The sequence below is a fragment of the Accipiter gentilis genome, chromosome 8 (genome assembly GCF_929443795.1).
Source record: "Accipiter gentilis chromosome 8, bAccGen1.1, whole genome shotgun sequence".
Lineage (NCBI taxonomy): Eukaryota > Metazoa > Chordata > Aves > Accipitriformes > Accipitridae > Astur > Astur gentilis.
In genome coordinates this window covers 10,507,994-10,534,357 of record NC_064887.1, presented here as the reverse complement: position 1 = coordinate 10,534,357, position 26,364 = coordinate 10,507,994, and the positions used below count along the sequence as shown (strand labels likewise).

Genomic DNA, 26,364 nt, shown 5'->3' with positions numbered 1-26,364 from the left:
AGGAACAGCAGCTTTGGTCTTTGTTCCACTAACTTGCTCTCTGGGCCTACCTCTACCACCAGCAAAAGGCAGCAGGTGCAAAGCAAATTCTGCAAAGGACCACTTACCAACAGGTGAATACCTCTACCAGACCCCATCGTCTCTGGGCAAGCAGCACCGTTAATGTCCCCTTTATACACTTCCATGCTAATGCTGCTGTTTAGACTTTTGGAGTCTGAAAGGCTTCAGGGCTGCATCCAAGATGAGTATTTTGCATCGTACCACCACTCCTGGCCAAGCTGCAGGATTTTTGCTTCATGCGCAAATCGAAGGGAAGAACATGAAATGTAACAGTGCTGGTAAGTTCCTGAACTCACTGGCCCTCAGTTATTTATCTCCTACAAAGGTCAAAAGGATCACAGGATCCCTTCCAGCCCCCTCTGTGCAGTCATAGCTTCATTTTACCTCAAGAAAACGGAGATCACAGGAGCCTCCAGAAACTGACAAAGCAATAGAAGAGGGAGGTATGCTTAGTCTTCAGAGACTTAACATTGTCTTAAATCCAATGTCACACAGAAGTAAGGAAGTCATTCTCTATTTTTCTATGTCACCAAAAATCAAGAGGGAAAAAACCACACAGAACTGCCACATGTGTTAAATCCATAACTTAAAGCATTTTAATAAAAACAAAGCAAAAGACATTTCATAATCCATCCACTGGCACAATGTATAAAATCTTTTAAATAACAACTTTAATATTAGTCACAAAATACAGCATGTTGTATAAAAATAGCTGTATGCACACTGCTAAAAGATAATGTAAAACCGCTCTGTATAGGCCATGCAAAGACACTCAGCTTTGACCTTTCAATTTCCAAGGGCATGTTGGATTTGCTACTTTATTCCTCCTTATTCTGCTCAGGATGGTTTTGTGCTGGCACTTGGGGGCCGCCTCCTCCTCCCCCTCTCCACCCTGCATGCAACGCCCTGGCAAAGGGTTTCAGAAATGGCCAGCAAGTTTAAGGTGCATCATGTTGGGCATCTTAGCAGCCCAGTTTTCACAGCTTATGTTTCAGAAAGTGCTCAACATCCATGTCCTTCTCCATGGACACCTCACCTTGGTCACCCAAAATCTTCAGCTTTTCAGCCAGTACCCTTCCAAATTACTCCTGACCTCTGGTGCACCACAGTACTAAAACTGGAAGCTAAAATCTAAACACCCAGCCTGAGATCACTGCGGGTGGCAGAATGCAACAGCTGCAGCACCATTTTTGTATAGATGTACCTCTGCATTTGATAATCCTAAATTATAAAGACACCAAAATTCACTGAAGTCTGTCCATTCACATTAAGAACTCCAGGTAACACACACAAAAGCACTTGGAGAAATACAAGTTTACAGAAAGGAAGGTATAACGGAGGATGGCATTAATATATAAAAAAACCCCGGATACTAAACAGAAACTGTTACATAAACAGTCTGTTATACTGTGGCTATCAGACTTAAGACTGTAACTGCCAGAGAAGGGGACATACTGAACACCAAAAAAAAAAAAAGAGAGATTATACGGAGTACATTTTAGTTAAGAACAAAAATGTGCCAGATAAGAAATAACACACCCCCAGCTTTCATCCTACATACTGACACACAAACTATCAACAGGATTAAAAAAGCAACCCGGTCCTCTTCACCCCTACAAGCCTGAGTGATCCTTCTACCTTTACAGTACCATCCTCACAGTCTAAGCCCAGCGAAGATAACAGAGACAGATCCACCCAGTCAGCACCTTCATTTCCTGAGTCTACAGAAAGAGACAAGGGCACTGTTGGTTGAAAACAGTCCCTGCCGCTGACACTAGCAGCAGCACCTTGCAAGATGTACCATCAAGGAGAGCAGCCATAGGCAGGGAGAGGCTTGATGCTCTGCTGGGCAAAACAAGAAAGCTGTTTTTTTTCTGATGTTTTCAAGTTCGCATTTTAAAGCATACTCTTCTAAGAAGAAAATAAGGAAAGCTTAGTGATTTATCACCTCAAATAATACAGCAGCAAACCCATCTTCTCCAGTTTAAGAGGATCAGTTAAATTATCTTAATGCACCAAACCTGACAGGCAAAAAACTTTCCCATAAAAAGCTGTCCCCTTAAAGTTACAAGTCACATCACAAGAGCAAGCTTCTAATCAAAGTGTCAGAAGCAGAGAAGCTTTTATCAGTGCTGAAAATCCAAATAAGAACACAGGCTGATCTTGCCAATCCATAGCAGGAAGGAAGTTTAAAAGGCTTTATGGGGAACTGGCTGAAAGTCACTGGTTTTGGTGGCGTGTGTCATTGCTCTGCGCTTGGCGAGGCGGGACTTGGACGGTGGAGAAAGCTTCATGGAGCACACAGCATGGGCAACGTTCTCCTGCTCTGCGCTGAGTTCGTTCTCATGCTGAGACAACTGGCGGTTAAGGGCTATAGCCTCAGCAGCAAAAAGCGTCAGGTCTTTTGTGCTACTGTTCCTTTCAAGGGAAAAGGAGAAAGCAGTTACAACATGTACAAAGAGTCACTTCACCTGGTTACCCTCATGGCAGAGTATCTTTTTCCACGAAGTTTTATGTCTCCTATCAAAACATCAACACAGCAGGCAAAACGACCAGTTAATATTTGCATCTCTTCTCATTGCAAGGACTAGCAATACATAACAAAAACACTCTGGGATTTTGGAAAGAGCCACAGTTCTAGTCCTCGTTCTGTCAAGTACTTCCGTTGTAAACCCGGGAAGGCACCTGAGATGCCATGCTTAATTTCTACATGTTATAAAAGGATGGGCATATGGGGCAATACTGTTGTCTTTAGAGAACTGCAGTCCCACTATAATTGCACATCTGGCTTAAGGAAATACATTTCTGATGGGAAGAACCACCTGGAATTGCCAGTGGCAGACATGGAAATAGAAACAGAGATATGTGACTTGGGCTTTCTGGCATACAGATCTGCCATCAAATCACTTCAAATGAGGCTTGCCCGGCTCACAGTTAAATTGATACTGTGATTACCTCCAACTACAGTGGAGGTCAGATCCATGTGTATATGATGATTATTCACCCATCAGAAAGTGGTGTCTTTGGGTAACGCACGCCTTTATGCCTTTTTTAACCTCCTGGACAGCAAACTGCCAAAACCATTATTTCCTGTCTAAGATTAGCACTGCACCACAGGAATCCTCTCCAATGCCTTTCCCACAAACAAGAAAGATTAGATCATAAAGAAAAATCAGACCTTTAATATTTCTAATGTTCTTAACAAAATTAGTGCTGCACATTTACGAAGTTCCACTCTCCACCAGGGATCTTCCCCCCCAACTTGCCACCTCCTATCTCTCCCCATTCTTTCAGTAATAATTCTTGGCCAAGGTTACAGACATTTAAAAAAAAATATTACCTTTGAAGAACTTGAGGGGTAGGTAATCCCCTTTCAGGAGCCTGCTAGAAGAAGCAGTTAAGAAAAGTTAGTTACATATTAGCAGCTGGGAACGAAGCTTTCCCAAGAGCGATAAAAAACAGGCGATTCCTCCAAATCTTTACAACTAAGGGATATTGCATATAAACGAATTCATTGTGGGTTTCCAAATCACTGTTTGTTTACAAATCACATTTCATAATCTGTCTCCCCTCACAAGAGGATACCACAGTTTGCAGGTATAAGGCTACAGCTTCGGAAGCTCTCCAGAAGGTCTATCCCTTCTTTCCTGAACTGGGAACTAAAGCAAAAGAGGACACTGCTGTTCTTTTAAAACCCTATCTACCAGCATTCTGCCTTACTGTATTAAAGAGTAACATGATTCATGTACTGCAGTGCTTGGTATTCACAAGAAAGCCATTTAAAATGCATAAAGCAATAATTAAAAAAAACAAGCAAAAAACCCAAACACTTAAAGCTTGACAGACTCATCCAAATATTTAGCACACAGAGCTCCAGTAAGAATAAAGCCACTGTGTATCATTTAATTAATCAAGATAAGAGCAGTAAAACATGCAATGATGCTATTAAAAGTTCAGAGACAGGGAACAGCTTGTTCGTCACTTTGAAAGAATAACCCTTAAAAAAAAAATAAAGGGGTATACATACTCCTTGAAGCCATGAATGTTGCAAAACTTGAGCAGCACTAAGTCGTTCTTTGGCATCGCAAACAAGCAACTTTGAGATGAGATCTTTGGCCTCAGAAGATATATGCGACCAGTCCTTGTCAGGAAATTCATACTTGCCTTCCTGAATGCTCTCAAAAAGCTTGTTCTAGTAAAGGAGAGTGTTTTTAATTTAAATAGCAACTAGAACGCAACAGAAGACTTCTCAGGTGGGATTCTTCTCACTCAGTTTTATCCACCTTGTGTGGTGGGTGACAACTGAAACCATCCAGTCTCCTTATGGAGTAATAGAAAGTGACAGGCAGCTCCAGAGAGTGATTCAGCACATCCCAAGACAGACATGATACACTGTCTGCTCAAAACACCTTCCCCCCCATACTCCCTGTAACAATGCAGCCAATATACTCAGTTTTCAGACAGAATAAATTCAGACTGTGCATGGAGACTCTCCTGGGGCTCAACTTATCTGAGGAATTGTGGTGACTACCATAAACCAGATCAAGAATTACAGAATAGAGAAGGACTGTGGGATAGGGAAGAGGACATAACTGGTTGGGTTACAGACACAGCTCTTCACTGCTGGCATTATGACAAGTCTTACACCCTAAGTTCATGGGGCAAACTACACTATCCCACATATGCCCATTCTCCCACACATGCACATTCACCTGGCAAACTCTGCAGACCTCTCCTCTGTCCCAGCCACAGTCTGTGCCACAGTTGCCCACAAAAGGGGGGTAACCACTGAGCATGATGTACAGGATCACTCCCAGGCTCCAAAGATCACACCGCTTATCGTAGAACGTGGCCTCCTCCATGAAGACTTCAACCACTTCGGGTGCCATGTACTCTGCAGACCCACACTAGGAAACCAAATTCAAGCAAGTTTCAAAGGGAGGGTCAAATCAAAACAAGACCCAGATTTATCATTCTCCTCTCTTTACAGTAGTCAGCTTGGTCTAAAAGCAGAATCAGCCATCAGGGACTACTGAGGTTTACTACTTGCTTTCACTGCAGGTCTCATTTTGTTAAGCCAAATCACAACTGCTGCATCCCTCAAAGTTTAAATGGAATTGCCAAGAGCTTTGAAACATTTTGTGAGCATACTGCACAAGATAAAATTAACACATTTCAGGTTTAAGGACTACAGAGACCTAACAGAAAGCAAAAGAGTTCATACTGTTCTTTAGCAGAATCATAAACTGTTCCATACAAACCTATGATCCTTATACAGGCACAAAATATTAATTTACATATTTCCAGTTGTTAGATCTTATCCATTAGTTACTAGCCTTTTAGAAAGTGAGCAAGTATATCATGGGAGGTGATTTCTATAAACAGACTTCCATAAAACTGTCAGATTTTTCTTTCACAGTAATGCCAAAAGCATAGCACTGTGGTTTTTCAAACTAACGTGTATTATAAAGCCACACACTGATTACAGAACTTGCATTCCCCTTAGCTTATGGATCTTAGCTACAGAACCCAAACATCGGGAAACGAACACAAAATTAAGGTTCAAACTAAGTCCGTAAGCACACAAAAAACCTCCACGAAAAGCTTCCTCATTTGATGGAGTAAGAGATGAACAGGATCAATGTGTTACTTTCTGGTGAACAGGAGAATTAACATGGTGAGCTTCTGTGCTTTTGTATGTATGTTCTATGACTGGGAAACCAAGACAGTATTTATCACATATACACCCACTTTAAATGAACTATCCACCACTGGGGGTAGTTGCAGTAAGCCCTTTGGAAACTCTCCTCTGGAGATAAGAAAAATTGTTTTATGGTAGAAGAGAAAAAGCAGAAAGCCACGGTAGGTCTCTTACTGGTGTTGTTAATTCAGGAGTAGTTATTGGAGTACACGCACTGTTCAGCTTCACCCCACTACCAAGATCAAAGTCACATATTTTTACTGGTGATACCTAAAACCAAGGACAAAACAGTAAGAGGTCCAGAAGACTGGGATTAATGCAATATGTATGAACACAGCACCACGTGGAAAACCCCAGGACAGAACAAGTTGTACTAGCAGCAGGACTAGCGAAACCCAGTCACTTACAGCTATATTCCACTCCTTGCATTTGCCTCCTCTGCCCCAGTTGCTCCCATGCTGCCAGCATCTGACCCTATTACATTATTTTTTTATTTGGCTAGGCAAGAGCCAGTACACATCGGGGCAGTTTGGGAACTATACGTGTCATGACCAGCTGGCCTGTCAATGTTGCTTGTCCATCTGGGTACTGCCTCAGAACAGATGAGGTGCTACGTTGTAATTGCTATGCCCTCTCTAAGAACAGTTGGCTTTTTATCTCTTAGCCAGATGCTTACATTTTTACAGCTCAAAGAAGAATTTAGTCTCTTTCAGGCTTCAGTTCTGTTAAATTTAGTTGAAGTTCACTAGTTGGTTCAAAAGTTTTCAAGAAGAAACATAACATGAGGATTGTTTTTGGAAACCGAGTTAAAAAAATACACTTCAGGTTAAGAGACCAGAGTAGCACCTTTTCTGGAGATTCGCACAGGATGTTTTCAGGCTTCAGGTCCCTGTGAGCAATACCTAAACAAGAGTACAAATGTTCATTAGGGAATATACTCTCCTGTTTTATTTCTCATTACTTCTCTATTAGAAGGTGGCCTAGGAAATATTCTAGGCCTCAGTTTGCTACACAATCCCCCCTTAATGATACTGCAAATAATTGCAAAGTGTATTTGTTAAAAGTCACTGTTGCATCCTGCTATACCTTTATCATCCTTATATGTACATGAGAGTCAGTCAAGCAAATAAGAACCTGCTAACACCGGAACTTTTTGGCTTAGCCCAAAATAATTATGTTAATTAAAACCAGCTTATTAAGATGACTGACCTGTAGGAAAGTTTACTTGTGTACACAGTTTACTCAAAAGATTTTTGTGCCTGCTACAGTAAGGTCCTTCTTTCCAGATGGATCAACTGGTGGTTCACTGAACTCCTATCAGCACAGACAATACCTGAGACACTCTGCCCAAAAAAAGCCCTGAGTTCCCAGATGAAAATACCATCCTTTTAATGGTGAGGTATGTACTCATTGCTAAAGCAAAAGAAAAATTAAAGGGTTTGGTTGGAGATGCAGAAGAAAAGCTAAAGGAGAACAACCAAAGGGCTTCTTCATTCATTCAACTGCTCTCAGAATAGGCAAATCCAACAGGGAAGCATAAAGTTATCTATCTGTGCAATTCACATGCAAGGGTGGTTCTGCGTTGTCAAAGCAGTTCTTCAAATGCCTAAACACACAGTTTCTGGAATTTCACCATTTATTATGATCAAACTTAATGGGAAGGCAAAAAATGAGAAGCAAAAAATGAAATCAAATGAGCAACCTAGCTGTAATTTAACTGCACTCTAGCCTTACTTAAAAAAAAAAAAATTATACTCCAAACACACTTGATACCACTTCAGAGTACAAGAAAGAAAATATCCCACCAAATTCTAGGTAAGGGAGCTTCTAATGACTTTTCTTCAGCACACACCACAAGACATGACTTAAAATACAACATTAACAGCATAGCATAGCATCGATCTCAAGGAATCAGAACTTTCACAATCATGCAGTTCACGTTGCTTATGCATGGAAGATGGCATAATGAATCCATCAAGATGGCCCATGCTGACATTTACAGCAAGGCTGACAAAACTCCCAACAGTTGGCTTGGCTTGCAATGTGAAACCCAACAGCACTTTTTTGTATTATTGTTTGAATTAAAATGTCTGATTATATAACATTTTATTTTCCAGTTGCACACAGCGCTGAAGAAACAACTGCCTTTAAACACTCCTCCAGTGGATTATTACCAATAAAGCACACATATCCCAAGTGGGTGTAAAGCAGTATTATCATCCAGCTGAGTTCTAAACTACTACTGGCAAAAGAATTAGTTGTCCTGATTCAATTTATTTTTTTTTAAAGCATCTAGCTATAGCACTTCACCAGTAAGCTGTGCAATAAAAATGCTTTAATTTCCTGTTTACTTTAGTGTTCTGTATGCTACTTACTAATTATTTTAATGTCACACGAAAGAACCATAAAGAGGACAATAAAACGAAAGGGGATGTTGTTGCAGCCGATTCTGCAAGCCATGTCCCCACGTTCTAAGGCCATTTTAATGAATCACTCTCCTCTTGTTTGGGGAAAGGGGAATTAAAACTAAAAGCTGAAAGAGAACTACAGAAATACATTAGCTGAGTCAATATTAAACTTCCTTGAACAGTGTTCCTAGACTTTCAGCTGTTAAGCAACCTGCTATAGCCCTAACATATCAAGGAAGTATTTCTCCGCACGTTCAGCCCAAGTTTCCTGTTCCTTATTCGCCCCATATCCCAAAGTCAAAATCTTCTAAACACAGGTATTCAAAACGTACATTCTCTGCAGGTTTAAAGTTGAGTTATCACATAGACAGGCTATGAAGATTACCAAAAATCTTAATCCAAACTAAGTTTGTTTCCACATTCAAATTAACTTCTTATAACATAGTCACAACATGTGACAAGATCCATATTTCTCAGGTTTACCACTTTCATTATTCCCTATGCATTGCTATGCTTTTCTTTTTAACGGGTTCAACCTATCGAGGTACCGATGCTGTAATTCCAACTCAAGCATATAAGCAGTACTGTGACTTACAAGTAAAACCTACAATTAAACATTTATTGAACTGGGGCCAGTCCTAAACAACTTAGACAGCAAATATAGATCTGCTGAGATCTACCTGGCTAATCAGGATGGCAAAATAAGTGGAGAGAAAAATTTATCAAAACAAATAACCAATAAACATAGCCTCCAATGACATGCCATTCTATTCAGAGGTAGTCACTGTAACATTAACTGAAGTTGCTTAATCTACGCAATACCAGATAATTATGACATAGGAAAGATTTTAAAGGTATCTATCACATTCAACACACACGTACGCTCTGGGATGACCATAATGCACACAGATATTTTGAAATGAAACAGAAGTACTCCCAACTAGAAAAAGCAGCAAGAAAACTTTTTAACATAAAAGAACTCTCTACAAACAGAACTGATTTTAAATCTGAGCAAATCCAAATGAAATTAAGACACCTTCAAACAACGACTATGGTTCACTTGTAGGTCTCTCAACCCAACAGTGGGGGTCTAAATGTAGAGACCAAAAGCTACAACAGAGGCCCTGCAACGAGCAGAAATTCTGGATAAATACAGAAAAGCATCTCTGTAGACCTGAAAGAGGAGGAAATTAAAAAGAATATTAGGTCCCTTTTGAGTAACCTTTACATGGTGCTCAGGTAACAAGAACAAGCAAACAGATTCAACCCTAATGTTAATTCTCCCTGGATGCTGATTTAACTTTTCGTCAAAAGTCTATACCATCTTAACACAGCTGATTACTTAAACTACCACATTATGAAAATAATATTATAGAGGAAAACAGCACAAGTCATCTGGCATTGCTGTAAATAGAAATGCTAGCTAGCAAAGGCTGACTACTTACAGATAAAATGTGCTCCATAACCTAAGTGTACAATATCAACTAGTAAAGATAGAGACAGCCTTCTCTTACCTTTTGTATGAAGAAAATCCAGAGCAGAGGCAATATCTCTCACCACTTTGCTAGCTTCTCGTTCATTGAAGTGCTTCCGCTTTTGTATATGGGCCAGAATTGAACCTGTCAGAGTAACAGGTGAAAGGGAAAACCTTCGTATGAATGCTGCCTGGGCTGAGAAAAGGCTTTGTCAATACAAGGATAAAAAGGCAATAGCCACTACTAGTCTGCCATAAAGGAAGAACCGATCTCAGTGTGAACAGGGCCAGAAGTAATTTAGGAGAGTTATTTGCAACCAATATTCTGTCCTAGTATGTTTACATGGCAGAAACTGAAGTATCACAGTCCCATGTTTTTTTATGAAAAGAGACTCAGAAAATAATGATGAGCTAGTACCAAGTATCATGAATCCATAATCTCATTTCTCATATTTTGTAACAGCCTTTCACAGTAGGCAACTTCCAGGGACCAAACAGGGGAATGACTAAGCAGAAAAAGGTACAACTGAGCAGCTTCAATACTTAAGCATGCTAGAACATAATTTTTCAAACGCTGCAGCCCTCTAGTTTAAGCACAGCATGAGGGGCAATCACTTTTTACTGCCCCAGCACTGACTGGTCTGTTTTCCACACACTGTGAACAGTGGAAACTTACTAATAGCACTAGTAGAACTCAAACATCATCTAAGGATGTACACAGCACTTCAGCAAAACCCACCTTCCCCCAGGCCACAGGTGGCCATGCTCGAACTAACACTCCTCATTTTGTATAACGTGGCAATTGAGACTGTGCACTGAAAGTCAAGCATACACTTTTTTCTGTCTCAGCACCATCAAAATAAAAAGACATTCTACTTTTAAATACACATTAAAATTCCCACTGACATCCAGGTAAGGCTTATACACTGACTTAAGGCAAAATTTGCCCAGGGACATGAAATCTGACAAAAGACCTCTCAAATATGAACATACTGAAGGACTGGTATCTCGCATGCAAAGCTCCACTGGTATCCCTTTAACAAAGGATAAAGGGAGGTTTGATTCCTTATCTTCTTTAAGTGAATTCCATCAATCTTCTCAGAAGATTAAAAATGTCTTAAAAAAAACAATTAACGTAGTCCGCAGAGATCCAAGCCCACTACATAGCCTTACTACTGTCTTTCATTTTCTTACTCAGAGAGTTATGTTTATAAAAGCAATCAGGCAGAGAAATTCAAGAAGTATCTGTCATTTGTTATTAGCCTCCAGTACAGTAAACATTTTAAATCTCAGGTGATTTCATTTTTATTCTTCAGTTCTAGGTGTGGAAGGAAACCTCCCCTTCTCTATTTGGTAATTCCTATTCTTATACTATCAAAGCTGCTGCCACTCCTCCACAGCAAGGATTCAGAGAGGAAACCAGAAAGACAGTCAAAAAGAAGAAAGATGGACAAAAGACTCTTTGGATATGCTTTGATATGACAAAAGACTCTTCAGATATGCACAGATACGCTGTGTCAGATGGGTGGAGGAAAGCCACTTTGGACCAGGCTATCAGATTTCAAACACAGGTTTTCCTTGCCAAAAACACTTCCTAGTTTGCTACAGATTTCTTAAGGGCACTGATTCAAATGGTTTTCCTGGTATAGCTGTTCTTTGCACCTTTTGAAAGTAATATCAGTTCTTGAATGTTTCTATCCCTGTGGAAAAGACCCCAGATTTTGCAGGAAACAATACTAAGCCACCTGAAGTGCTCATTTCACCCAGCAGGTTTATTTCAGATTACCCTTCTGAATAGAGCTGATGTTCCAAACTCTCTCAGATAAGAATTATATCAATATCAATGAAAACATACTCTACAGACTTATTATATTCAGCCCATGTAGAGGAATCCCACAAACAGAAAGAATAGCAGGGCACTCCTGCCAGTTGGTACCACCTCTTTAGTATTCAACGGAGAGAAAGCATCATATAGCACCTCCCCTCCCAAAATGCATTTCAGAGAGAAAAAAAGAAAGTGGAAAGGACTCCTAAATCATGCAAGTTCAGTATAATAAGATGGATTTTAACGTTTTCAGTTATAAAATGTTGTCAGGCAAGGATGCTAAATGGCTTCCGCATATCATGGTGAACTGAACCCAGCTAAAATGGGAGCACAGCTCCTTCAGTTACCACAGCTACACAAAGGCAAAGCTGTAAATGGAAAGCCCAAGTTATGCCCCAACATTGTAGGTAACAACAGTATCTGAGACTACAGTTACTGAAGTAAACCTTGCATTGAAGATTAATGTTCTCGTTCTTGCCACCCATGCTGCTTACACCAGAATCTGTAGTGCATCAGAAGCTGGTCTGATGCTAATTCCCATTATTTCTTTCTTCAAACCCACATACATAACACTACAAATGCTGAAATTTTTCAAAGAGAAAACCAGTCTCAGCCCTAGTTGACCACTGTAAAAACACTAACTAAGAAAGGGAAGAAGTTGTAGCATTATTATCCTCTCAGCAGCTGTGCAGGTACACTGACAACCATAGTCCTACAGTCAAAGGAAAGGGTTAACTAATGGAAGAATGTGAAGATGGGAAAATAGACAAATGCAGATTCATCCTAATTGAGCCCTATTTGAGCTAATTTGTCAGAGAAGTCTGTGCATTAAGAGGAACAGTGTTAGAGGAAACCACAATGAAATGATGCAGTAATTTTAAGGGAAGGTAAACAAAAGCTTTTACTCAAGATAAAAAACGCATGTCCTTCTGTTTTTAAAAAAACTTCTGCATCTATACTGAAAGAATTTGCTTTTCTTGCCCATATGGTTTGCTACTGAAAACCTTCTTGATCAGTGACAATAGATGATGTTCTATGGACAGATGTATACTCCTTCACAAACTCAGTTTTTCTTTGAAGGGTGGGCCATACTTTTAACTCATGGTTTTGCACAGTCATGCAATTAATACTGTAATTATGCTTAATGCAGAAAAATGTGAGAAAGTCCACAAAGCACTTGATGTAGCCTTCTCACTCCCCAGGTTGAGTGTTAAATGCTAGAGACCAGTGACCAACCGCACATGCTCACTTGACTGGCCCTCAAACAGCGAAAAGCAGACTGCTCCACAATTACAGCAACCCGAGGCAGAAGCGAGATGATTTTTTGCAACAGTACTCCATGAGTTTCAGGAAACTAAGTCAATCCTACATCAAGGGAAAATGCTACCAGAGTATATAGATGCTGTACTAAGATCGTGCATAATATCTGACATACTGTGTGTCTCCCCTTGCCTGAAGGTACTGTGACCTACTAACTATATTCCAAAGCTCTCACTTTAACAGAGCTGACATTTCCATCACTTAACTACAGAAAGGGAATCCAAATGCATGACCAGACCCACCAATATTCAAGAATAACCATATTTCAAGCTTTGTATATTAGTTCCTCTACTACTTCTTTGTCTTAAAATTCTCAAGCATTTAAAGTAAGGTCTTCATTTTCTACTTTAAAACACTGAGACAAACAGAACCAAGGCTATTCAATGAACAAAGGCACAGTTACTGCACAGTACCTCCTCGCAGCTTCTCAAAGACAAGGTAGTATCTTGTGTCATCTTCAAAAAATTCTATCAACTCCAAAATGTTCCTTAAAAAAAAAAAAAAAAAGAGGAAATAGAAGAAACAGGCATAGAGTGTAAGCAGAGCAATGAAGAGTTTCAGTATGGATAATTAGGAAGTGCCAGAAGTAACCAAAAATAAAAATTCTAATTAAACAAGTTGCTTTGGTTGCCTACGGCATTAGAACTACATTTCCAACTCACACTGAAATTTAAGCGGAAGAAACAGGTCAAACACCAAAATCAGACAGGATTGTGAAGGAGTTCCGCCACTGCTCAACTGACAGGAAGATAACTGGTAATAGATTGTATTAAATAATTTAGAACATTGCATTTATGCTAAAGGCAAGAACAACAACAAGAAAAAAATAAATTGGCATTCTTTCTCTCTGGAAATCACAAGGCAGAACACACAGTGCTTGAAGGAGACAGGCATCTGTCACCATGACATTAAATCCAGCGCCTTAGTTACCATTTTTAGACTAACTAACTCCTGTTTAGCTAGTGTACAGTCTTTGCAGCACAAACGCCCCATGTTGCCTTGAGAATGTCAAACGTGTAAGTCAGATTCTTCTATACTTGCAGTACACACAAAATCCAAATTCTGCATGTGGTGATGACAGCTTGAGTTTTTCATCAGTTATTTACTGGATGACCATATGCTTTTAACCACACACAGAACAAAAACGTAACCTGCTTCTCTACAGCACAACTTAAGGCCATGAGTTTGGTAAACAAGTTTGGTTTTAAATTATCTTGAAGTGTTGTACTAAAAATTTGTAAAAAATGGCTCAATATAAGCTGTACAACTGCAGTATAGATAACAGCTGTTGTATACATTCTGGATTAACAGACATCTAAAGGAGTAGTTTCAGAATTGGCTTAAACTCATCACAGAGCATGCTGCCACTGGCTGTGTAGCCTCTCCCTCCTTTGCAGACACAAGTAGCAGCTTTAAAGTTGCTTCATCCTGTGGCTATGTGAAGTCAGCACACATCCAAATGAAAACTAAATTAGCTTCTGGCTGATCTAAGGGTTCCAGTGCAAAAGCAGGAAGGCTGACACAAAGAGGAGGACAAACCACACATTAAGGAAAGGAATGGCAAGTCTGTTCCTTTCAGCAGCAGCTGGTATCAGGTCAGCTTTTGCTGATGGTGAAATCACAAGGGAGAGCGTCAAAAAGTTCAGTAGCCATTCAGACAAAAGCCATGCATCATTGAAGCACATTCAGGCTACAGTAAGCCAGTTGCTAATTGAGTTATGTGACTTTTAATTTGTAAATATTTCTTTAAACTTCACAGGTAAGAGACAGGAAAATTCTTATTTTGAATAGGTCAAGTCTAAATTTCCACTGGTTTTAAAGAGACTACTGCAAAGCTCCTAACTTACACATAAGAGGCTTAAAAATTTGAAAAATATTCAAGATACTTTAAATAAATAAAACAAACACAAGACTCTATACTTACTTGTTACCCTGACACTGGTACAGTGTTTCTATTTCACGAAAAACCCGACTCCGACTATGCCCAGAATTTTTTTCAATGATCTGTGGAAAAAGTTAGAGCTTATATTTGAAAAATTACTGCAGGAATTGTGCACGTGGCTCTGGAATTAAGTAACTGATCTAAAGTTTGAATCTCAGGCATGCCCACCAGACAGAAACACTCCACCTTTCTTTGTTTGTTTCATTTATCATCCATCATTCATTTACAGTGCCAGCAGAGCTCTGGAAGGCATTCAAAGGACAAGAGAAATAAGTACAGGAAGATAAGATAGCAACTAAATCCACATGTTACACAGTCACTGACCTGATGCCACAAGCTTTTTCTTGCATCATTCTAATTCTGCAATGTGCAGAAAAGGATATCCTTTTGAGTTCTAACAAAAATAGATTTGAGTCACATCAGACACCGAACAGTCAAAAAGAAGTAAAAAGTACTAAATTCACCACAAAAAGAGTTTGGTTCATAGTGCAAACTTCATGGAGACCCAATAACAGGACCTAATGTATTAAAGAAAACATACATTCAATCTCAGAGCCCTTCTGTACTGCCATCAGAAGTCACCTTCCTTCACACACTCCTCAGGCTGAAAGACAACAAGGACAGGGGCTTTCCACAGAGGCTGAGACTGAACAATTGCTACGTGAACTGAAAGCTCATGCCATTACCCCAAATACTACCAACATCTGTATCCAGTATCGGTTTCTCATTTTTACAGCCAGAGTTCTCTGGTACAGAATGGCCAACCATTCACTGGTACTACATGACACTTCATATCGAATCACATCTAATTCATAATGTAGTGGTTTGTTTATTCCAGACTTTCAACAATTCTACAAAGTACACACAAAATTACGGAATCTATAGGACTAGACTTTTAAAGGGATTTAAAATTTTCTGCCTATGGTTTCTCCAAAAGAAGCGAGCATAAAGCTTTCTTATTGCTATTATTTGTGTTTGTAATTAAATGGGGGACTTGGGATAACCACAGATCTGTAAATTGGCCCTAACACTTAATATTATGATATTACAGAAGATTCACCTCCATCAAAAAATAAGACACAACTTTACATGAACTAATGGCAGTAACTGATGCTCTCTGAACTTGGAGCACCATTCTCAAAAGCTTGCATTATTTGGTAGGCCGTGCTAGATAATGACTTAGTCTCTTTCATAAGAGCTAAAAACTGGTAGGACTGAAATAAAATCAGGACATGAGAGGAAAGAGGGATCTTGCTCTGAGATCTAACCATCACACAGTCATTTACTATTTGTGAATTCTATCTGCAGCTGATAACACCAGCTCACTCGGGAGGCACAATACTTGAGACGACAGATATCTCAATGGTTATAAAGAAGTCTCATTTCAAGCATCAAAAATTTTCTAAAAGGTTTTGCTATTACCCACTCTATTACAGGTTTTCACTGAGATACTAGGAGGGAGAAGACATGTCACAGACAGAAGTGATACCGCTTTTATTCTACACTTACTTTTACTGCATATTCTTTCCCAGTTTGGAGGCTGACAGCACCCTGAACTTTGGCATACGCTCCCTCACCAAGAAGCTCAGCAGTCAGCTTGTACAAGTCTGCCAAAGAAATCCAGCAGAAAGGACACATTAGCCAAAGCATTTCAGTGAACAACATCAAGACAAGCTATTTATCTGATGAGCATCCCTCATATGACAGCAACTGAAAAAATTCCCTTGGTAATGAAGACAGAAAATAGATTTATGCAGTATTAAAGTAGATGTGCCAGCCTTAATAATCCTTCATTTTTCACTTCCCCTCTTCCAAGTACCAGGAAAATTTAAACTAGACTTCATTCCAGCATCAAAATTACAAGTTTGTTTATACAAGAAACATTTTATATCTCAGCAATTGCTATGACCTCATCCACCTTCCCTGTCTTCATGTAAAACTTGGAACCAATTTTTTCACATAGAAAACATTCCACTCCTTGATCAGAAAATGCCTACGATAAAACACTATCTCTGCAAGTAGATTTTATACTTGAAATTTGAATGTTTAAACCTAGAAGACTGCTACCTCTTGATTTGCAACGTACCTGACAATGCTACTTGCCCACTAATAAGTTTTATACTGGTCAGCTTTGTTGCACTGAACTGTATTTTACCTTCAGTGCTTCGCAGTATTTGTTCTCACATCTATTCAATCAAAACATTTTGATATCAATACTGTTCCTACTAAAAAAAAAAAAACCAACCAAAACACCAAAACAGATTATAAATAGGACTCAGATTTCAGCACTAAGATTAAAAAAGAGACTGAAGACCAAAATACAGGGGATAAAGAAAAACAGAAACGTTAACTTAGAAAGTTTGCCAAAAAGCACTGTTTAGGCAAGAGAACTGAGAACAGCAGAGGGAATACAGACCATTACAATTAAAAGCTTAGAAGTTGTCACCAACCTTCAAACTTCCCAGGGACATGATCTGTGGCTCTGGTTCTTTTTTTCTTCTTCCTTTTCCCACTGTCTGCTATGGGGAGAGGCTGACTGCTGACCATCTCTGTGTGGCAGAACATAAAGGTGCCTTTAACACATAAGCAATTACTTTAGGAGAAAATGAACGTGATCTTATGGGTTTATGTTCTTAAGCTATCCAAAAGTTTCTCTGCTTGTCTCCATCACAGGCTGCCACCTCTCCCCCAAATATCAGAGGAAACCTAAAAAGACAATTTGGGTGCTAATTAACAGCTGTGGGGAGGTTTGATAAACAAATGTAAAAACAGAAGAAAATAACTATGCATCTACTGAATCCTCCTCTCACAGCACAGTAAGGCAAAGCATGGGAACAACCTTGTCAACAACCACCATGAGCTACCCACAACATAATGCAGGCCCTGATGCAAGACAGGATTTACAGCCCTCACAAGGGCACTGTTCTTTGAGCTATTCTACTGTTTTACAAGTAGATTTTTTTCAAGTCAGTTTAAGAAAATGAGCTTCCAAAACAGGAGGAAGGTGTGGGGAAGTTTCAAACAACCTGGTGAAACAAAGCAACCACAAGAGCTAACAGGTCAAAGCAGCAATCTAGGTCAGTTTATGCTGCCAAAAGGCCAGAAAAAAACCCACGTCTCAGAACCATGATGTGCCTTCCTAAACCACAGAGCAGTGGATAACTTATGCTCCAAATCAAGCAGTGCTTATGGCATTAATATATTGTTTTCCTGCATTACTAGCTGCAGATATTACAAGAGCTTAGTCAGAGATAACAATTCACTGATGTGAGAGAATATGGCAGAAAAAGAAAAAAAACCCACGTATTCTTATGGAAAGCCTAAATAAAAACATTGCCATACACTTTCTCTGCAAGAGGCTGCTTCATACAGCTAACCTATCTCCAAAAAGGTTAAATGATTCCACACTATACTCACATGAGCACTTCTCCACACCACCAGTCACAGCCTGCCAAGTTGGCCCTAACACTGCTAAGACATTTTACAGCCAGGAGGATTTCTAAGTAAATTCACAATTAAAGATCTTCTACTACAGAAAAAATAAATCCCTAGAAATAGCGTAATTATGAGAACACTGGTAATGAAAGAAGAGCAAGCCCTAAAAACAATGACGGCAACTTTTCTAGCAGTTCTCTTTCAACAGAGAGCCTTTGTGAATAGCAGTTCTTCCGCCTTTCACTGTTTGTAAAGTACTCTCAAAACATAGGAGAGACTCAGAGGCAGAAAATATTACACAACAATCTACCAATACATGAAATACTTTTTCTTTGCTTCATTGTATTTTTCTTGCCAATATCTGTCAGTAATAACTATTATGAGTGTCACTTAGAACTCACACCTTATCTGAAAACTTAAGACAAGTGCTGTTTTGAAAGCCCTTTCTCTTTAACAACTTACTTAAACACTTAAAAATATATCGCTCAAAGCCTTAAGACAACAGTAAATCCTCATTTTCAAGTCTTAAGCAGAATGTGTTAAATCATCCCAATGGATGACATATGCAAGTTCTTAAATACAGGAAGAAACACAAAAGCATACATTTTACTAACTTCTGAAGCAACAGCTTCTTTTTAAATCAAACTGACACACATACAGTTTTGAATTTTAACATAAAGAGAAGGCCAGCCTTTGACAGCAAGTTCCAGCTCGCTCTGATTTCAATTCAGCCTGCATTAGAAGTTATTCAGAATTGAGACTGAAATGACACATATGAAGCTGCTCAGAAATAGAGCTGGTCTGCTTGAAGGAGGTGCTTGATTTCCAAAAGGCGTCAAACAAGTCATTTTAATGACCTGACCTTTTGCAAGTCAACAAGTCATACCTAGACAGGTTCTATTCCATTTCAAATATTACACAGTTTCAGAGCTTGTAACTGACTGAAAATTAGCAAAAAGACAGGAGATGAATCCTGCATCATAGCAGAGCTCACATATCTCTTTACAACCATCTCTGGCACTCTACCAGTTGGTTATGATATTTACAGTCTGGTGTTTAATAACTCACTACATTATTTCAATTCCCTTTAGTCTGACTCAATTCCTAAATTACAAAGAACTGCTTCCTTGAAACCAGGAAGTTCACTAGTCATATACACAGAAACCAAATTACTGAAAAGCTCATGTTTTCAACCTACAGTCCTGACCAAATTTGCTATCAGACAGGCATGAAGTGTTTGCTGTATTAGATTCTTATTACCATTCTGGTCTGCTATTTCACATCATTGTGTAGTTTACTTCTGTCAACACAGCTTTTCCGTTAAAGGTATCACAGCTTCATTCTCATTATTCACTTTGTTATAATGAACTGGTACTTAAGTAACAGCTGGTATGACAAGAAAATGTCTTTAGCCCAGCCAAATGCTTCAGAGGTTTTTCAAGCTTTCAAAGAAATGCTTGTGACCATATACCAGAGTTTCCAGTGACACTGAAAGACAGTGTGCCTCAACCATCCAAGCAATGCTTAGGTGTGTTGCATACTGCAGGAATACCTCTGAGGGCAAGGACACTGCGGGCTCTGAGGAAGCTCACCCTGCCAGACAAAAAGCTCAGAGACTAGGTGAACTGCTCTGGAAGGAAATGCCCTTGGACACATCAGGTCCAAGATGAACATCCAACTGTTGTTATTTTAAGGTCATTTTACAACATGGCCCATAGCGTTGAACCCCGGCTTCCACCAAACCAACCTGTCCACCCACTTTATAATCTATTCTGTCTGAGTGCAGTGAGCTGGGAGTAGAACACTAGTTGGTGTTCAGAGCAGATTAGCCAAACCTTTGATAAAGAGCACTTCTTACATACCTCTCGACCATAACAGTCAGACCGTTCTCTAAAACACTACTGTCTGACTAGCAGTCTGACAAGAGCTGAAGAAACAGGGAACAGTTCAAATTCTGATCTGTCCTTCTCCTCCAGTCAGGTTAGGATTATTGCTCACAGGATAACGTAACCCAGCAAAATCCATACTGCAAGCAAAAAGAGAGCAGATTTCTGTCTTAGCTGCAATTTTGTTGAAGTCCTGTATTTTATTATCATTGTCATAATTCAGTGTTGAGGCAATATTTAACATACACATTATTCAGAGCCTGTGTGGGAAGGTATAGTTACAGCCTCTCTCTTTTGCAGCTGTGGCCTCTACAACTATCTTCAAAAGGATGAACAAAAACACTTATTGTAAAGACTTGCAAACAACGCCATGTGAAGAAGAAAAGGAACAATTACAAGTTTCACTTCATCCAGATCTTACATCACCTTTCATCTTGCCTCCTAACACTCCAAACATGCCAAAATCCACTATACCAATGTTAACTCCTCTCTCATTCTAATCTGCTTCCCAAAGGAAGGAAGAGTATATTTAGAAAACACATATACAGGAAGCACTTGGAGAACACAGTACAGATGCCTTTTTCTGTTAAGAAGATACCTTTTTTGTGCGTTTGAATTCAATGGAAGAAAGCAGTATAAGCAGAGTCCAGGTACTACCCCCTGCTTCAAAACTGGGTCTTGCTTTAGACGAGTTGTTGTGTAGCTGGAAGGAAAAGGAACACAATCACATTTACATTTAGAAATCACACAAACATTACATACATTTGGGTAGTGCCCAGAGTCTCAAGAGATTGCAAGACCCTGTTGTGCCAGACTTCATGTAAGCACACAGCAAGAGCACACCTGCCCTGGTTTCAGCTGGGATAGAGTTACTTGCCTTCCTAGTAGCTGGTATAGTGCTGGTTTTGAGCTAGGTATGAGAACAATGTTGATAACACAATGATGTTTTCAGTTGTTGCTAAGTAATGTTTAATCTAAAGTCAAGGACTTTTTCAGCTTCTGATGCCCAGCCAGCAAGAAGGCTGGAGGGGCACAAGAGGTTGGGAGGCAACACAGCCAGGACAGCTGACCCAAATTGGCCCAAGGAATATTCCATACAATGTTATGTCATGCCCAGCATATAAACTGGGGGAGTGGGGGTGGGGGCATCGCCACTCGGGGACTAACTGGGCATCGATTGGCAGGTGGTGAGCAATTGCACTGTGCATCATTTGTACATTCCAATCCTTTTATTACTACTGTTGTCATTTTAACTAGCGTTATCATTAGTAGTTTCTTCTTTTCTGTTCTATTAAACCATTCTTATCTCAACCCACAAGTTTTACTTCTTTTCCCAATTTTCTCCCCCATCCGACTGGGGGGGGGAGGAAGTGAGTGGCTGCACGATGCTTAGTTGCTGGCTGGGGTTAAACCACGACAACACCCCTGCATTAAAGGTTTTATAACTCTTTTAAGTACAGAATGCAAAACACAGCGTTATTTCCAGCGCTCCAGTCATTTCAACTGAAGAGGAGACCCCCTCGTTACGGTCTTGCAAAAACAGTGGAGGGATTTATGGTATTCATTAGTTCTTCTTCTTATACTATTGGAGAACCATGACAAGTTTAGATACAAAATACAGAATTACTCTTAACGGACAAGAATTACCATACTCCTAACCTCGATCTACACACTGCCAAGACAGAGCACCACAATACAACCATAACAGCACCAAATTAAAGCATATCTTGAAATTGGTCTTGAAGGCAGCCAAACAGGCTCCAACAGAGCAGGAGCATCAGAAAGCATTTTCTACAGCTGAAAAATCTCCTGAGAACACGTACCACTAGTACTGAATCCACTCCTAGCAAGCAGCAAACAAGGCAATGATGTTCAGGTTACGCCATCTGAAGAAAAAAAGAATCGGGAGCCTCAAATAAAGCCTTCTGTGGATTCACAGAGGATAGCCATGACCCCGAATTCAATAGATGAAACAAACTCGATGTGCTGGCACAGGATGTTTTCAGACCACTGAGGTGGTACCTGAACAGCTGTGATTACCAAAATATTACTGTCCCACAGATACTGCAAAAGCAAAGGGTTTTTATTCGGACTGAATAAAAGCATACCGAGGCCTCTGATGAAGCTTCTCTAACTGAGATTTAAAAATACTATTTTGACTAACTGAACAACAACAGGCAGACCAGTCTGCACCTTCTGAACAGCATCCAACTTCTCTGTCAATTTACACTTCTTTTCAAAGACATTGTTTACTTGTTCAAACAGCTACCACCAGATTAAATAAAATAGTTAGGCATGAGTAAGTCCCTTGATTCCACAAGCGTGACATACCTGTGACTCTCAGACTTCAAATGTAAAAGTGTGTGCTCAAAACTCCAAAAAAAAAAAAGTTAAGCCATTTTAAAGTTTCAGACATCCAGAGTTTTGGACAAAGAAACAAAACAGAACCAGACTTCCATCTCATTTTCCTCCCAACTCAGCTGCTCACATCATTCTCAGACCCTCCCTTCCTCAGCAACACTTTGATTCCTGTAGATGTGGCTCATAATGGAACAGGACTCACTCAGCAGGTGCTGATTCTGCCAAAACCTTCTAGTTGCGGGAAGCTCAGAATAACCAAAGCTACCTTTGTAAAGCAACTACATAGTGATTAATTGTGCTTGTAACATTACAGATCAAGAGAAACACAATTTGCAGAGGAAGGATGCCCAATTCTTTAGCACAGCCCTGTGTCAAATCCAGAGGCAGATTATTTTAATATTCTTACTTAATACAATACAGAATGAGTATTAACTTCAAACTGTAAGAAGTGAGTAGTCTTACAGGTCATTCAGCGTTACAGTAGTTTGCCATAACTCATTTTTAGCTGTCAGTTACCTTCTCATCCCACCTACAAGAAAACTTTTAGTATAATTTAATTCATTAATCTGAATTATCCTGAAGGAAGTGGAACTTAAAAACATTCCAACATCTTCCCAGTAAGATACAGGAGCATTAACATTTTAAAATGAACACTTGAAAGTCCACAGGAAGCCCGAGCAATCTGATTTAATGAAAGAGCAAGTCTGAGAAAAATTATCAATTTTGCCTTATCACAGGCATTACTATAACACCTACACAGTGTAACAGCTGACACCATCCTTCTAAAACTCTTCAATCTGTAGAAATGCTTACAGAAACCTCCATACTTCTCCCTGTGATTCCCTTCTGTCACACTTCTAGAAGACCAAAGATACCCATCTTCTGCGTATGCAAGTTGCAGAGTCTAACTTTTCTTACTCTCAGCTACCCACTTCCTTTGCAAACTAAGCATGGGGTTTCCTGAGGTTCTGAGTCAAACCCTCCAGCAACGGGTGGATCTCACTTTGCAGGATAGCACATTAAGTTATTTCAAATAGATTCCTCCCACCCCAATTTATTACTTCACCATGATCACTACTGGGGAAGCAGGGAGAACCTTAATGGAGAGGAATGTACACAGCACTCTTTTCCCTCTCCTACTGGGAGAAAATAGCATATTTTAGCACACATGCTGTAGACATGAGATCTTCTGCTGAGGTCTGCCTATGTTTACATAAAAACACATGCGCTTCTTTAAAAGCATTAGTTATCATTCAGAATGACAGCAAAAGAACTGTTATCATCCCCACTGGAAAGATAAAGGCAAACAAGACAAGCATGGTGACCTTGCTATGAGTTAACAAGTAAGGATAACAAATGAGACTGAAGGTGGCTTAAAAACACACAGTAATCTTTTTTAATTTCTTGTTGTACGACAACCTGCCTCTGAGGCAGCCACATGGATGAAAGGACATAATAGGGTGTATTTCAGGGGGGCTAGCAAATAAATGTGAATGGTAAGCCTTGTCAGGAACAACATGACACACACACTGGTTATTCCACAAAAGACCATCTTCCCTCCTTCCACATACAGCAGTACACACAAACAAGACATTTAATGCTACTGACCACTGGCAGACGATTCATATTAAAGTTTCCATCGCAGTGCAGTAGGAACTGAGCTGCAAAATTATTTTAAACTCCACATCACACGCATTCTAAATGAAAAAAGTCCTTGCAATAGTACTTTGACTCAACTGCTCAAAGCTTCTCTAACCCCTAGAGCACTTTTAAATAAAGGAGATATAAAGGCAAGTAAGTTACCAGGGCCACTTAACTAAACATCTCTGTCTGATGGCATCAACAACGCTCGGAAGACTGTCTCTGCATTGCCAACTAGCTCCTCTAATCCCACTCAGCTCCCTTACTAGTTTTCAGGTCTAAACCAAGAGAAAAACTTCTTAGAAGACAACTTTTAATTTCATGCAGATAGAAGATAAGCATTTCCTGCTCTGACTCCACACCCCACAAATGATCAGATAATGACATTTGTCACTGGAAAAAAAGCTACACAACATACTCCTATATTAGCAAGCAGCCTTGTTTGGAGAGGTCAATCTAATGTGTTTTTAAAGTTTGAAGCAAGACTGATTTTTCTGCCTGCTCCCCTCCTCTGTACTTTCAACTCTAAAATTAATAGTCATTAAACTCCATTGCATTTCCACATTTGATGTCACATAAAATTTGTACCAGTGTTTTAACATTTGTTACCAGGAAGGTACTGGAAGGTGAGAGGAAATTCCACACGGCAGCAGTAAATACCTTCTTTGAAAGCATTAGAGAGTACTGAGACAGCATTCATACCCTGAAATAACGTCATGATTGACAATATTCAATGTCAAGAAACTTTCAACTGTCCAAGGCACCCAACTCCCTTTACCTGGAAGGCTGCCAATACCAAAACCAATTACCTTTAGAACTGCAGTGGAAAAGGTTCAGCTCCACAAGTGTATTTTGCCTTGCTTCCATCCAGCACCTGGAAGGCATGAAGAGGAGCTCTGTTTTGAAAAAAATGCCAAACTGTAGTTCTTCAAAGTTATCAGAATATATGCCAATCCTTCCAAGCTAATTGTGGGGCACAAACTTGCATGATAAAGAGGCTTTTATAAGCAGTAAGCTCATAAAAGGTAAAAAAAAAAAATCTAAACAAATCTGACACTTCACAAACAAGTGCCAGTGGTGTCAGGGGAATACGCTAATTTTTGGCTATCACATGTATTATTGAAGACAGCAGCCGAGCTATCACCAGGACTGTACTGCTGCCTTGTCTTTGCTTCTCCTCCCTCTGAACTGCCTCAGAAGGTCACCCTGGTCAGGCTAACAGATACTGCAGCGGTAAAGCACAGATTAAATCTAGATAGATTTTCAGTGTTCAGGGGGCTTATAGGTCTCATCGTTTTATGACAGATGAAAAATACAAGAACTAAAAGACTACTTGTGACCAAACCTAGGAACAGGTTCATTCACCTTTGCCTGCTCCTCTTCCGCTCCAGCAATATTCTTAATAGAGAGCAGCCACCATAGGAGTTTATAGACTTACCACTCTCTATTAAAAAACGCACTATGTGTGAAGCACAGCAGTTTAAGCCTTCGGGGAAGAGCCAAGCTCCAAGCGACAGAAACTCCCGGGTCCTTCGGAGAGGGCCCGGAGACCCGAAGCTGCCGGCCGGCGGGCTGGAGGCATTGTACCGCCTTCCAGCCGTCCCTTCGCCACCGACACCAGCCCCACAAACCAGGGCTGCCACCGCTCCCGCCCTTCAAGCCTTTACTCCTCCACACGCCCCGCGCCTCGGAGGAGCCCGGCCAAGCCCCGGGGAGAAGACCCGCGCTCGCAGCTGGGGGAGCCCAGCGGCTCCTACGGGTACGGACCGCTCCCCCTCAGGGCTCGCCTCCCACACCACCCCTCAGCCGACCCCCCCACAGCCCTGAGGGAAAGCCGCCGCCGCCATCCCCCCGCCCTCACCTCCATGGCGGCCGCCAGCGTCCCTCAGCGGGGGCGGCGCTGCGGCGCCCGGCCGCCCGCCCCCTGCTTCTACGTGTGTGGAAGGCGGGGGAGCGCGCATGCGCGCAGCACCGCCCGGCAGTGGGCGCCCACCCCCTGTGCGCATGCGCACGGGGAGAAGCTCCCCGCAGCAGCCGGGGGGGGGGGGGCGAGTGGGACGTTGTGGGGGTTATCTGGGCCGGGGTATTGCTGCCCAAGGTAGGCTGGCAGCTTGCAATCTTCTCCTTCCCAGAAGAGGGGTATGCAGCTGAGCGTGTCCCCACTCGTGGCAGGAGGGCGCAGGGCCCCTCAGGGCAGGTGGGCCTCGCAGGGACCCTCTGTCGTAGCCTGAGGCTGAGAACCGGGTGGCCGCCATCTTGTGTTGGTGCCCCCTATCCCTCGGCAGGGTTACCAGGAAGCGCTCATGGGGAA

The 26,364-nt window shown here is 40.7% G+C and overlaps 1 protein-coding gene across 9 annotated transcripts; it reads right to left on the bottom strand.

Moving 5' to 3' along the window:
* Positions 1 to 639: 639 nt before the first annotated feature.
* Positions 640 to 25,988, bottom strand: MKNK1 (MAPK interacting serine/threonine kinase 1). 9 transcript variants are annotated; one of them, XM_049808071.1, is made up of 14 exons: positions 24,863 to 25,036; positions 20,650 to 20,754; positions 20,028 to 20,191; positions 17,181 to 17,279; positions 16,240 to 16,337; positions 14,713 to 14,792; positions 13,202 to 13,275; positions 9,684 to 9,788; positions 6,608 to 6,663; positions 5,936 to 6,031; positions 4,773 to 4,967; positions 4,088 to 4,252; positions 3,401 to 3,444; positions 640 to 2,478 (listed from the first exon to the last, which is right to left on the bottom strand). In XM_049808071.1, exons 4-14 carry the CDS (start codon positions 17,275 to 17,277, stop codon positions 2,250 to 2,252), a joined length of 1,239 nt encoding a protein of 412 aa, XP_049664028.1. In that variant the 5' UTR covers positions 17,278 to 17,279; positions 20,028 to 20,191; positions 20,650 to 20,754; positions 24,863 to 25,036; the 3' UTR covers positions 640 to 2,249. The 9 variants fall into 9 exon arrangements, with proteins under 9 accessions (XP_049664028.1, XP_049664023.1, XP_049664025.1 ...); XM_049808066.1 differs by lacking the exons at positions 20,028 to 20,191; positions 20,650 to 20,754 and adding an exon at positions 25,915 to 25,988 and having other exon boundaries at positions 24,863 to 24,949; XM_049808068.1 differs by lacking the exons at positions 20,028 to 20,191; positions 20,650 to 20,754 and adding an exon at positions 25,915 to 25,972 and having other exon boundaries at positions 24,863 to 24,927.
* Positions 25,989 to 26,364: the final 376 nt, after the last annotated feature.